Source organism: Penicillium nucicola (assembly GCF_028828085.1).
Source record: "Penicillium nucicola strain IBT 29836 chromosome Unknown utg000003l, whole genome shotgun sequence".
Classification (NCBI taxonomy): Eukaryota; Fungi; Ascomycota; class Eurotiomycetes; order Eurotiales; family Aspergillaceae; genus Penicillium; species Penicillium nucicola.
The window spans coordinates 3,862,635-3,873,259 of record NW_026643127.1 but is presented as its reverse complement, the minus strand read 5'-3'; the positions used below and the strand labels follow the sequence as shown (position 1 = coordinate 3,873,259).

Below are 10,625 nucleotides of genomic sequence, written 5' to 3'. Positions count from 1 at the left end.
GGTATGGTGGGCGGGGCAGTATTGGATGATGTAAGCGCGTTGGGGCCTCAACAAAATCACCAGATGTGGAGGAAGTTCGGAGATTCAAGACCACGCAATGTAGGTCCTGAGCAGATGTCTAGTGAACGGCAGAAGCTACAAGAGATACTGGACTGAACATGAGACTAAAGTTCATCTACCACCAGGGGTCACCCTTAGGGGACACTGGGTCATCCAAATCATGAGACCATGGCGATAGAAAGGAACAAGCGAGGAAATGCATTACAGTAGTTTACGCTCTGGCTGAGGATTCCTTTTGGAATCTCTGTTTGGCTCATTTCGAGTACCTCGAAGAATGTCGATCAGTCAAAGGTCGAAGAGAACGAAACTTAGGGCCTGGTGTATGTCATCGGCTATGTGATGATTCTGGGGGCCCAAGCCGCTTCTATCGAGAGACTCACATCAATCCCATACCGTATGATATAGTGGGTTTCGGCCTCATTTTGAGGACGAGGGGCTTCAACATCGATCAGCACTACTTTGGCCCCTACCTTCACTCCCCATCCTCCCTCCAATGTGGTCCCTTGGTAGGGTCGAGAACACAACACCCCCCAAACACTCCACATTCACAAGGGAATGCAAGGGGCAATTCTCCCACACTTCTAATCTCCAATCAAATCAAGTATGATGAGCGAGCATACCGGGGGGGGGGGATAGGATCCAGCCTTGCCAGCCAATGGCGCAAGGTATCCAGCTGCTCAAGTCTCCTAGATAGCTCTGCCCTTGGACGGATAGCCAAGATGTACTGTAGCCCTGGGAAACAATCCCTTAACTATACATTCACTGATCTTCTAGCCGTGTTTACCCTTTGTTCACCTCGAGGTCACTTCCACTCATTTACTACCCCATCATCATAATGCGTGTCTCTGCTCTGTTCTTCGCTGCGGTCTTGTCTCTGGCTTCGGCCAAGCAGATCAACATGCACTGCAAGTTTGCAGAGGACCACACCGGCATGGTTCAGGAACCTTACTGCTGCCGTGATATGACGCCAGCACGAGGAAATTCAAAGGCGAATGAGGCAATGGACTGTATGTATCTGGAAGCGTGAAAGAAAGGCACGGCTCATGACCCTCGTATAGGTGACAGCCTCAAAGAGCCCCAGTTGTGCGAAGATCAGTCACGTCCGGCTTGCTGCTACTCGATTGTAAGTTCTTTTCTCCATTGTCGAGGTGTACTGCCCGTTCTGACATGCGTTTTTTACTTGCTGCAGGGCCCAAAGAAGATTTGCACCTCGCACGTTGTCTTCATGGATGCAGAGGATGTTTAACCGCCTCAGGTCAGATCCCTTGGATAGTAAAGTGGAAATGGGGGATGATCCCTTTTTGTCCTCGTTGAGCTGTCGCTATGAGATCGGGGCAAATGTACATCATACTGTGCTTCTTGAATTTGGCTTCTCCAAATTGAATTTCGAGGAAACATTGTACACACCAACGTCCTCCTCGGTGTCCATGTTGTAATCATTTGTAACTGGGCCGCAGACTGAAGAGCATCATAATCATTATATCTCAAATTAAATAGACGCGTCCCTAAATAACCCGCCAACGCCTTCTCAAAATGCTAAACATGCTAGATAAGCTCATCAAAGGACAATACTCTCAATGAGATGTGACCCCCATCATCTCCTCGGTGTTCTTGCGAAATAGCCGGTCAGCTAAGCCCGGTGTAGCTGCACAAAGGTTCAGGCAACATTCGGTGAAGGGACTGATATCAACCCCAGAAAAACGAGTGTGTGGCCAATCCGTGGCATAGATGACCCGGTCTGGGGCCACCGAAAGAAACTCGTGTGCCATCGTCTGAAGATCGCGCATTTCATGATCTTGACTGAGCCGATACGGAGCGGAAACCTTGACATAGGTCTTTCCGCCGCGTAAGAGCGAGATCAATGATGAAAATCCCTCCAAGGCGTAGGGGTTGAACGACAAAGCATTGTGACTCGGCGCTGAAAGCTCTGGGCTGCCAAAATGATCAATGCAGATACGCACGCCCAGTGTTGGGAGAATCGATTCGACTATTGAGACCATCTTGAGGGGCAGATATATTTCAATAATCCAGTCCTGAAGTCGGGCAATTTTGGCATGCTGGAGCAATGTTTCCTCCAACTCCGTTTTATCCATCACCTTCCCTACCGACTGAAGATTGACTCTCAGCCCACGCACCCCCAAGGAATGCCACCGTTCCACGGTCTCAGGCTGAACGGTGGCAGGATCAACCACCACAACGCCTCGGCCGCGAGACGGACCTGTCTTTTGTAGGGCATCTAGCAGACATGAATTGTCCGTTCCATAAATGGAAGGCTGCACAAAGACCACATTTTCGATGCCTAGTGCAGACTCGAAGGCCCAGGCTTCGGCCAGCGAATGCGGATTTGGCTTGTATACTGCGTTTGGCGAGACCGGGAAACGGTCTGGTTCCACGACATGCATATGGCTATCCCAGGATCTAGGGGGTAGTCTTTGTCTTGGAGATACACTCGCTGCAGCATGATTCCATCGCTGTTGCTCTAAATAAATGGGGCGAGCAAGCGAAATGGATGCAGAGCCTTGAAGTCTATGTGTTGGCTGAACCGATGTCAGCATTTCGCATAGATCTCCCAGTGATGCACCAAAATCCCCTCAAGGTTGAATCCCTTGAATCAATACAAGGGTGAGAGGAAGCCCAGGGGGTTTATACGAGGGTACTGACACAATTTCGCGCCCAGCAAGGAGGAGTGGCTCTCAGGCACTTCAAAGATACCATTGCCAGCTTCAGCGGTCAACGTCCGACGCATGTACAACCCCAGCAAAGTTTTTTTAGTTCCTTTTCATATATTAGGGGGGGGGAAGGGGGGGTATTTTTTTTCAATGTAACTGAACCCTTTAACTGTGTCATAGCAACCCAAGGGACTTTCCCCACTGATCAACTCGCGCTTGTGTCAAGGGTAAAAGGCTCGGAAGTCGTCCGGAGGCTATAAATTAACAGGGCTTAGCGAGCCAGCGGAGCCCAGTGGAGATCAGGCAGATAGTCAAGAGATGAGTAGGTTTACTGTAGTCGACTGAACCCCATAGCCAATAGCTTGAGTGGTTGAAGCGAGGCCGTGATGGAGTCAAAAGGAACAAACGGAGCAAATGGAGCAAAATGGAGTCAAGACCCAAATTCGGAAATATCAGAAGCTCGGACGTTGACCGAAGCTCGTTCTGTTTGGCCGGGATGCCGACCAGCCAATTTTCCTCCTTCCCACCTTTTGCCGACCCCGGATTCTCCTCCACTATGCGATGGGAGTGTAATCCTCTTTACACGCTAGTCATTGTGGTTATTGCCTGTGGTGGCATACCCAAGGGTATGTTCCCCCCCCCCCCCCCAATTTGGTCCCCCATTGGTGGGTTGAAACGCGGACTCACTGTTTCCCAGGCTATGATGAGGGTGGCTACAGTGGCAGTATCACCCTATCCTCGTTCAAGGCCGACTTTAATCTAGTCCCAGCCGACTGGGCCGGTAATGCCTCGGGACTAGCCAACCGGAAAGCGAATATCACCTCCTTCAATGTGCTGGGCGCTGCGCTCGGGGCTCTCATAGTCCTCGATCTGAACGACAGACTAGGGCGCTTGGTGGCGTGGCGCTTAGCATGTGTGGTGTGGGCTTCTGGCACATTGGTACAAATATTCTCGTCCGGTATCTACGGGCTTCTCTTGTTTAGCCGCATCTGGGGCGGCTTGGGCGCCGGGGGTCTAACGGTGACGTCTCCCTTGTATCTGAGTGAGATCGCGCCCAGCAAGACACGGGGCCGGGTGGTTGGGCTCTACATGGTCCTGCTCCTGGCCTCTCTGGCCTTAGGTGAGTCCGGACCCGGTTGCAATGTGCCTGTCACTTCTAACCTGGCCGCTTCTCTAGGTTTCTTTATCAACTATGGCGCCAGTGTTCACATGGCAGTCACGCGAACCCAATACCGTCTCGTTCAGGCCATCGTTCTCGTCCCCGTCGGTATCGCATTCGGCCTGTCCTACCTTTGCCCCGAAAGTCCCCGATATCTCGCGTCGAAAAAACGTTACCAATCCGGATTGGAGGCGTTGGCGCGCCTGCGTGGGAAAGACACCGGTGATCCAGGTGTCATAGAGGAGTTTGAGACTATTGATGCACAGGTGCGCGAGCAGGCCTCGGACCTGGCATCTGTCTCCCATTGGGCGATCTTCAAGGAGACCCAAAGCAACCCAAATTATCGGCAGCGGTTCTGGCTGCTTATGACAATGCAAACCATCGCCCAGTGGACCGGTGGGAATGGCATCACGTATTATGTGACCAGTATATTCAGGGCAAGTCGCCGTGTAGTCCAACATAGAGAGATCGGGCGCTGACAATGTTACCAGTACGCCGGGCTCGCCGGTACTGCGGAATCCCTTATATCCTCCGGTGCCTATGGGGTAACTAAACTGGTATTCACTGTGGCGTTCTCATGGGGGCTGATTGACCTCATCGGTCGAAGACGCTGCGCACTCGCTGGACTGACTCTTCAATTACTAGCACACATCTACACAGGCATTTATATGGGTCTCCGCCCCGGATCAGCTCATAACCAAAACGCTTCCAACGCAGCAATCGCCTCAGTTTTCGTGTACGCCGTGGGTTGGTCAATTGGACTCTGCACTATACCTTACCTCTATGGCACAGAGATTTTCCCCACTCGCATCCGCAATCTCAGCTATGCCTCGAGTATGGCGCTCCACTGGGTTTTCCAGTTCGCTGTCGTCCGCGTGACCGGCCAAATGTTTGTGTCGCTCGATGTCTGGGGAGCGTATCTCTTCTGGGCACTTATCTGCTTTTTTGGGATTATCATTCTTGGCATCTGGATGCCCGAGACAAAAGGTGTTCCAATTGAGCGCATGGGGGACTTGTTCGACGGGCCTTGGTATTGCCGCTGGCGGGCGAAGCCACGAGAGTGTGTTGCTGTTCCGTCGACTCCCACCGCGATGGAGACGGTTGCGTCAAAGGACAAGTGCCCTAAGTCGTGTGAATCGCTCCTTTGACAGCGGCTTTGGCTCTCAGTCTTCGACTTGATAATTTATTTGATACCCCTTCCTTACTTAGCCCATATTGAGCGATATTTTTACTTTGATATGCCTGACGGAACTTTTTTTCGAGTCTGATACAACACAACGCTAGACATGTATATAGTTGAGAATCATGAAAAATCCAAGCAAGCCTCACGAAGAGACTCTTCTAAGTTATTGAGGGGGCCCTCCCCATCCCGGTCCAAATCCAGGACTCATATTGGTGGTGATAGGCTGGGCGTACGAGAACGCCTCGAAAACCTCGGGTGTGATCTCGTACGATCCGGGTTCATCTACCGTCATAACGGCATTTGGCATGCCGCCCAACAGGTGCGTGGGTGGCATTTGCGGCATTTCGCCCCCACGCATGTCGAATCTTGCCCCTGCGTGGTGGAAGGTATTATAACCTTGCATCAAGGAGGGTTCAGGTCCCGGCGTTTGGGTGTGTGTGCCCATTGAGGTGGGAGGTTGAGATTGGTGCTGCCCTGGAGAAACATGGCGGGAAGGATTGCTATTAAGAGACGGCGACTGACTATGCTGGGGCCGATGGGTGTGAGTATAAGACGAAGTTTGATGTTGAGTGTGGTGGGTTTGGCTTGACTCGGGTTGGCCAGGCATCGCGCCATGGATGTTGATTTGCATTTTTTGGAGTTCCGCGGAGATAAGATTGAGGGCAGTCACGATGACAGGATTGGCAGCTTTGACTCTCTCCAAGGCGAAGATGCAGAACTTGAGTTTGTCGAGGGTTCCCGGTGCGGCGTACTTGAGAGCTTGGATCTCGAGCAAAAAGATGGATGCTGCTGTGTAGATGCTGTACGCAAGAGAGAGGACGACGTGACTGTCGCCGAATGTTCGACGATAGAGATCGAAGAGGGAGAGAATGGTTGTTGCGGAAGCCATGCATTGTACCAAATGGCTCGAGTCATACGCTTCTTGTCGGAGCTTGAGTAGGTCCCGCGAGCAAAGGATTGGGCGGTGGAGGAGAATGTTGACGGTATGGTAGAAACAGCTAGAAAAATAGTGAGCATCAACAAGGCAAAATTATGACCGGGGCACATACTTGAGAATCACAATATGGCTTGGTGGAGAGTATGGAAGTAAATTCACTGCCGACAGCTTCAAATACTCCGGGAGGTCCTCCCACCAATCAGCCAGGCTTTTGCTCTGCTCCTGGACGCAATCATAGAACTCCGAGGCTGTACTTTGGCGGTTGGGGTCGTAGATATGAATCAAGATCTGATTCAGGATCTCGGCCAAGCTACACATCTTCATAAAACATGAGGTTGAACGAGCCTGTGTGGGCGGATAGTGAGCACCATCCGGGAATGTAACGCCATGGGGAGTCCACGTTTCAATCTCGGCGGTATCATCGAGGATCATTCGTGGTGGACTGACACGCGAGTGCTGCATCGTTGGGGCACGGCCAAAGTATAGGGAGACCACTTTGTCCCAGAAATAACAGCCCCAAAAGAGTCGGTTGCGTATTTCGATGTCCTCGTCACTCAACTGAGCCGAACCCGAGTATTTTCGGCTGTCAATGGAGATCCCCAAGTCATCCAGTAGCCGGAAGGCCATGCCACTGTATAACCAAGCCTGTGTCCGATTTCCACGGCCACACTCTTGAGCGCTGAGCAGTAGCAAGGTCTGAATTGTAGGGATGCCTGCGTAACCACTTTTCAGGGAGTCAAATACGCCAGTCAATGCACGATGAGAGAATTGTGATCCTCCATCGTAGGATTCGAGGAGGGGGCCGATCTGAGGTTCCGCTTTGCACCATCGCACTGAATGGGAGAGAATGGCGTTCAACAGAATATCTGAGTAGTAGGGCCCATTGATTTTCATGTCACCTATTTCCTGGCGTTAATAGTGCCGCAGTCGGAAAGGAGGAGGTTGAACAAACGTGTGAAGGCAGGACGGTACACAAAGTTCCACAGTGGCTGAATCCAGCACCAGTGGGAGTCGAGGAGGTATTGGAAAGGTTCCTGCAGAAGCTATCAGTAAATTCTTTTGCGCAACCCCGAAGAAATAGTACCGGCATGGCAGCCATCTGCTCGAACGCCCTCTCTCGCCACGCGCTGTTGACCAGGCGCTCCTTGCGGGCTTCCAACTCCTGAGCATAGTGAGAAGTTGATGCCGTTTCGTTGACCGCGCCACTGGGCAGTTGAAAGAGACTGGTCGGGCCGTGGAAGGAGATGCGACCGTCATTTTCCACATTCAGGCCATCGAATTCTCGTGCGAGATCTTGGGCATCGGGATCGGCCTTAATCTTAGGACCGCTCGAGCTGGACTCGGCTACCGATACAGGTGAGCTTGCTTTTCGCAGTTCCGCGTCGCCATCCCCGCGAGCCTTGGAGAGTGCATCCTCAAGTTGTGCGACTCTAGTTTCGAGTTGTTTCGTATAGGAGAGAGTCGGGGCTCTTTAGGAGCATCAGCAGAAGGCAATGGCATGAGTAAAGCAGAACACCCACAGACTGTACACGCACGCCTCGCCTCGCGCGGCGCATCGCGAACATGACGGACTAGCTCCGTTGCATTTCACCTAACCAGTCAGCTTGGCATTCTCGGTCTTTGTGCGAGCGATCCGAACCTTTCGTTTGCGACAGGCCTCGCATGAGAAGGCGCTCTTCCTAGGGAGAGTGGTCTTGGGAGGCTCGGCCATTCCAGATGGAAACCTTCAATGGTAACAAAAAGAGAGACCTCCATCGGAAGAAATGACAAAATCAAGCGAGAAAATTTGGCCCCAATTCCTCGTGGGGCAGTGATCGCGGGGAATGCGAAACGTGAGATAGTGTTGACGTCTTGTCTTGGTCTTTCTGGGAGGGGCTTTTGGAGAGTTTGGAGTCAAAATTGGGACTGTTGGGGAGAACAAGAGCCAATGAAGCTGATATTGGCTCCGCTAGAGAAATCAGGAGAGGAAATTATTGGCAGATGGTGGTGGGTCTTGGCGCTCCACCGTATAGGGACGAGACTACTGCGCGCTATATCTTCATATTTGCAACCTAACTTATACTATTACAGCCTTATTTCTTGCCTTTCTTGCTTTTTCCTGTCTTGGATGTCTTGGGTGCATCACGGTCACTTTTGCCCTTCTTCCATCCAATCTTGCCCTCGTGTCGCTCGTTGGCATCATCCAGACGTTTCTTGTCCTTGTTGCTCAGCTTCACGTTGCTCTTCTTGACATTGGGTCCGTTCAGTTCCACCGCACCAAGCTTGCGGGCAACCTTCTTGTCTTTCTCCGTCTCGAACCATGTGCGCTTTGGTCGCGACATGATCTCATGTCCATGCTTCATCAAGTTCTCACCCTTGTTAACTTGCATCTCGACCTGAGCGAACTGCTTCTCGGTCTTCTCCTCTTGCAAGACCTCTTGAACTTCGTCAGCCAGATCATCCGCCTTTTGAGCCCAGCTGTCAGCAACAGCTTGCTCAATCACACGACTGGCGATCTTGGCGCCTTGTGCCTTGCCGGCGCGGACGGCCAGCTTAACCACCTTGCGATCGGGCTCGGCGGCAATGGTGCAGGCGCGACCGGATCGACCGGCACGGGCAGTACGACCAACACGGTGCAGGTAGATCTCATGGCTCTGAGGAGCCTCGTAGTTGATAACGGTCTCGACGCCCTTGATATCCAGACCACGGGAAGCGACATCGGTTGCGAGAAGGAATGCAACCTTGCCGTCTCTGAAATTTTCCACGGATTTGATACGCTGTATCGAATGTTAGTATCTTACAAAAGGTGGAAAATGGGTCGAACATACCTGGTCTTGGCTCAAACTACCGTGAAGCTCTCCAGCCTTCAAACCTAGTAGTCCGAAAATGATACGGACACGGTGCGCTTCCTTCTTCTGTCGGAAGAAAATAATAACGCGCTTTGTGTAAACTTCTTTGCATAGGTGCAATAGATATCCGAGACGCTTTTCCTCACGACCAGGACGCAGACGCACAAACTCTTGAACAAGGGTTGATACAGTGTTCTTCTTGGCGTCAACCATCAATCGCATGGGGCGGTTCATGCCAACACGGATAAGCTTGTCGACGGAGTCTGTCATTGTGGCAGAGAACAGCATAGTTTGACGCGACTTGGGAATTGTAGTGAGAATCTCGTTTAACTCGTCGGCAAAACCGTCTTCGAGCATACGATCAGCTTCATCAAGAACCATAATCTCCAAGGTGTCGACTGTGAAACTTGGCGAGTTGCGCATGTGGTCAATGAAACGACCGGGTGTGGCAATGATAACATCAGGGCGCTTCTTAAGCACATTTTCTTGTTCGCGGAGACTGAAACCACCGATCAACTGACAGAACGTGACGTCTGTGAAAGTAGCCAATTTGACAGAGACATTGTAACACTGGACCGCCAGTTCACGAGTGGGCATCAGGATCACAACACGACTTGTGGGAACCTTCCGGGGACGGAAGAGAAGACGCTCCAGGATGGGAACAACAAAAGCTGCAGTCTTTCCTGAACCAGTCACGGCGCTACCAACAATATCTTTGCCAAGCAGAGCAACGGGGATGGCCTTGCGCTGAATGGGTGTTGGATCAGTGAATCCAACGGAGGCCAGACCTCGAAGGATAGGGCGAGAGAGGTTAAATTCTTGGAACGTCATCTTAGCCATAGAGGCCTTGGTGTCGATCTTTTCTTCGGGGGCAAAGAATGCTTTACGCTTCTCGGCTTCCTCTTCGTCCACTTCGCTTTCAGCATCGGAGCCTCCGTCGAACCCAATGTCGTCTGGGTGACCGACAGGCGTGGCAACAGAGTCACTATCCGATGCAGCATCGTCATCATCTTCATCTGCGTCCTCGTCCTCGTCCTCGGAATTGTCCTCGGCGTTGTCTTCAAGTCCAGAGCCAACTTCGGGACCTTCTGCATCACTCTCCTCCTCGCCATCCACACCCATACCAAATCCATCAGCGGCCATGAGCTCATCGTCGTCAAATTCCACAGGGGCATCAGCTTCTAATGCAGCGTCGTCGTCATCGGATGCGCTGGCGCTTTCGGTTGAGTCCTGTGTCTTCTTCTTTTGCTTTTGAGAGGCTGCCTCCTTTTTGGCCTGCCTTCTCTCAATGATGTCGTCAATGTCCACTGCTTTTTTGTCACCGGACTTCTTCTCTTGATCAGCAGCACCCCAACCATCGAAGCCTTCGGTGACACCACGATTGGCTGCGCCGCCGACATCGAATTCGAACTCGGGATTCAGAACCCCATCATCTTCTGTCGCATCTTCGGCAGCATCACTGTCCTCAGCCTCCTCCTCGGACTCAAGTTCAGGCTCGGGGGCGCCGTTCTTCTTGTTTTTCTTGGCGTTCTTCAATTGCTGCTTTTCTTGTTGCTTTTGCTTCTTGTTCTTGGGCTTCGGGGCCTCTACTTCGCGCTTGCGCTTCTTGTTGTCGATCGGGGCATCGCCCATCATTTCGTTGTCCTCTTCATCGTCAAATCGGGGAGCGTCTTCGTTATCAGAGAGCGTGAAGACGAAATCGTCGTCTTTGGAACTCCGTGAGGGAGCCATCTTGAGGATTGTGGCGTAAACCTGGGAGACTCAAGGAACGAGAGAAAATTCCCAACAA

The 10,625-nt window shown here is 51.9% G+C and overlaps 4 protein-coding genes across 4 annotated transcripts; 2 read left to right on the top strand and 2 right to left on the bottom strand.

The window, feature by feature from the left end:
* Positions 1 to 895: 895 nt before the first annotated feature.
* On the top strand, positions 896 to 1,306 carry N7511_005024 (uncharacterized protein; the record flags this gene model as incomplete). Its single annotated transcript, XM_057127449.1, has 3 exons — positions 896 to 1,067; positions 1,119 to 1,183; positions 1,250 to 1,306. The coding sequence occupies 3 exons, from the start codon at positions 896 to 898 to the stop codon at positions 1,304 to 1,306; spliced, it is 294 nt and encodes a 97-aa protein (XP_056986339.1).
* A 328-nt stretch (positions 1,307 to 1,634) lies between these two features.
* N7511_005023 (putative TIM barrel metal-dependent hydrolase) lies at positions 1,635 to 2,462 on the bottom strand (the record flags this gene model as incomplete). The annotated part of the gene is made up of 1 exon (XM_057127448.1): positions 1,635 to 2,462. One exon carries the CDS (start codon positions 2,460 to 2,462, stop codon positions 1,635 to 1,637), a length of 828 nt encoding a protein of 275 aa, XP_056986338.1.
* Positions 2,463 to 3,285: 823 nt separating this feature from the next.
* Positions 3,286 to 5,036, top strand: N7511_005022 (uncharacterized protein; the record flags this gene model as incomplete). The annotated part of the gene is made up of 3 exons (XM_057127447.1): positions 3,286 to 3,355; positions 3,427 to 4,307; positions 4,380 to 5,036. The coding sequence occupies 3 exons, from the start codon at positions 3,286 to 3,288 to the stop codon at positions 5,034 to 5,036; spliced, it is 1,608 nt and encodes a 535-aa protein (XP_056986337.1).
* Positions 5,037 to 5,234: 198 nt separating this feature from the next.
* drs1 (putative ATP-dependent RNA helicase DRS1) lies at positions 5,235 to 10,567 on the bottom strand (the record flags this gene model as incomplete). The annotated part of the gene is made up of 7 exons (XM_057127446.1): positions 5,235 to 6,069; positions 6,121 to 6,907; positions 6,961 to 7,042; positions 7,093 to 7,477; positions 7,648 to 7,687; positions 8,134 to 8,764; positions 8,816 to 10,567. 7 exons carry the CDS (start codon positions 10,565 to 10,567, stop codon positions 5,235 to 5,237), a joined length of 4,512 nt encoding a protein of 1,503 aa, XP_056986336.1.
* Between the last annotated feature and the right edge of the window lie 58 nt (positions 10,568 to 10,625).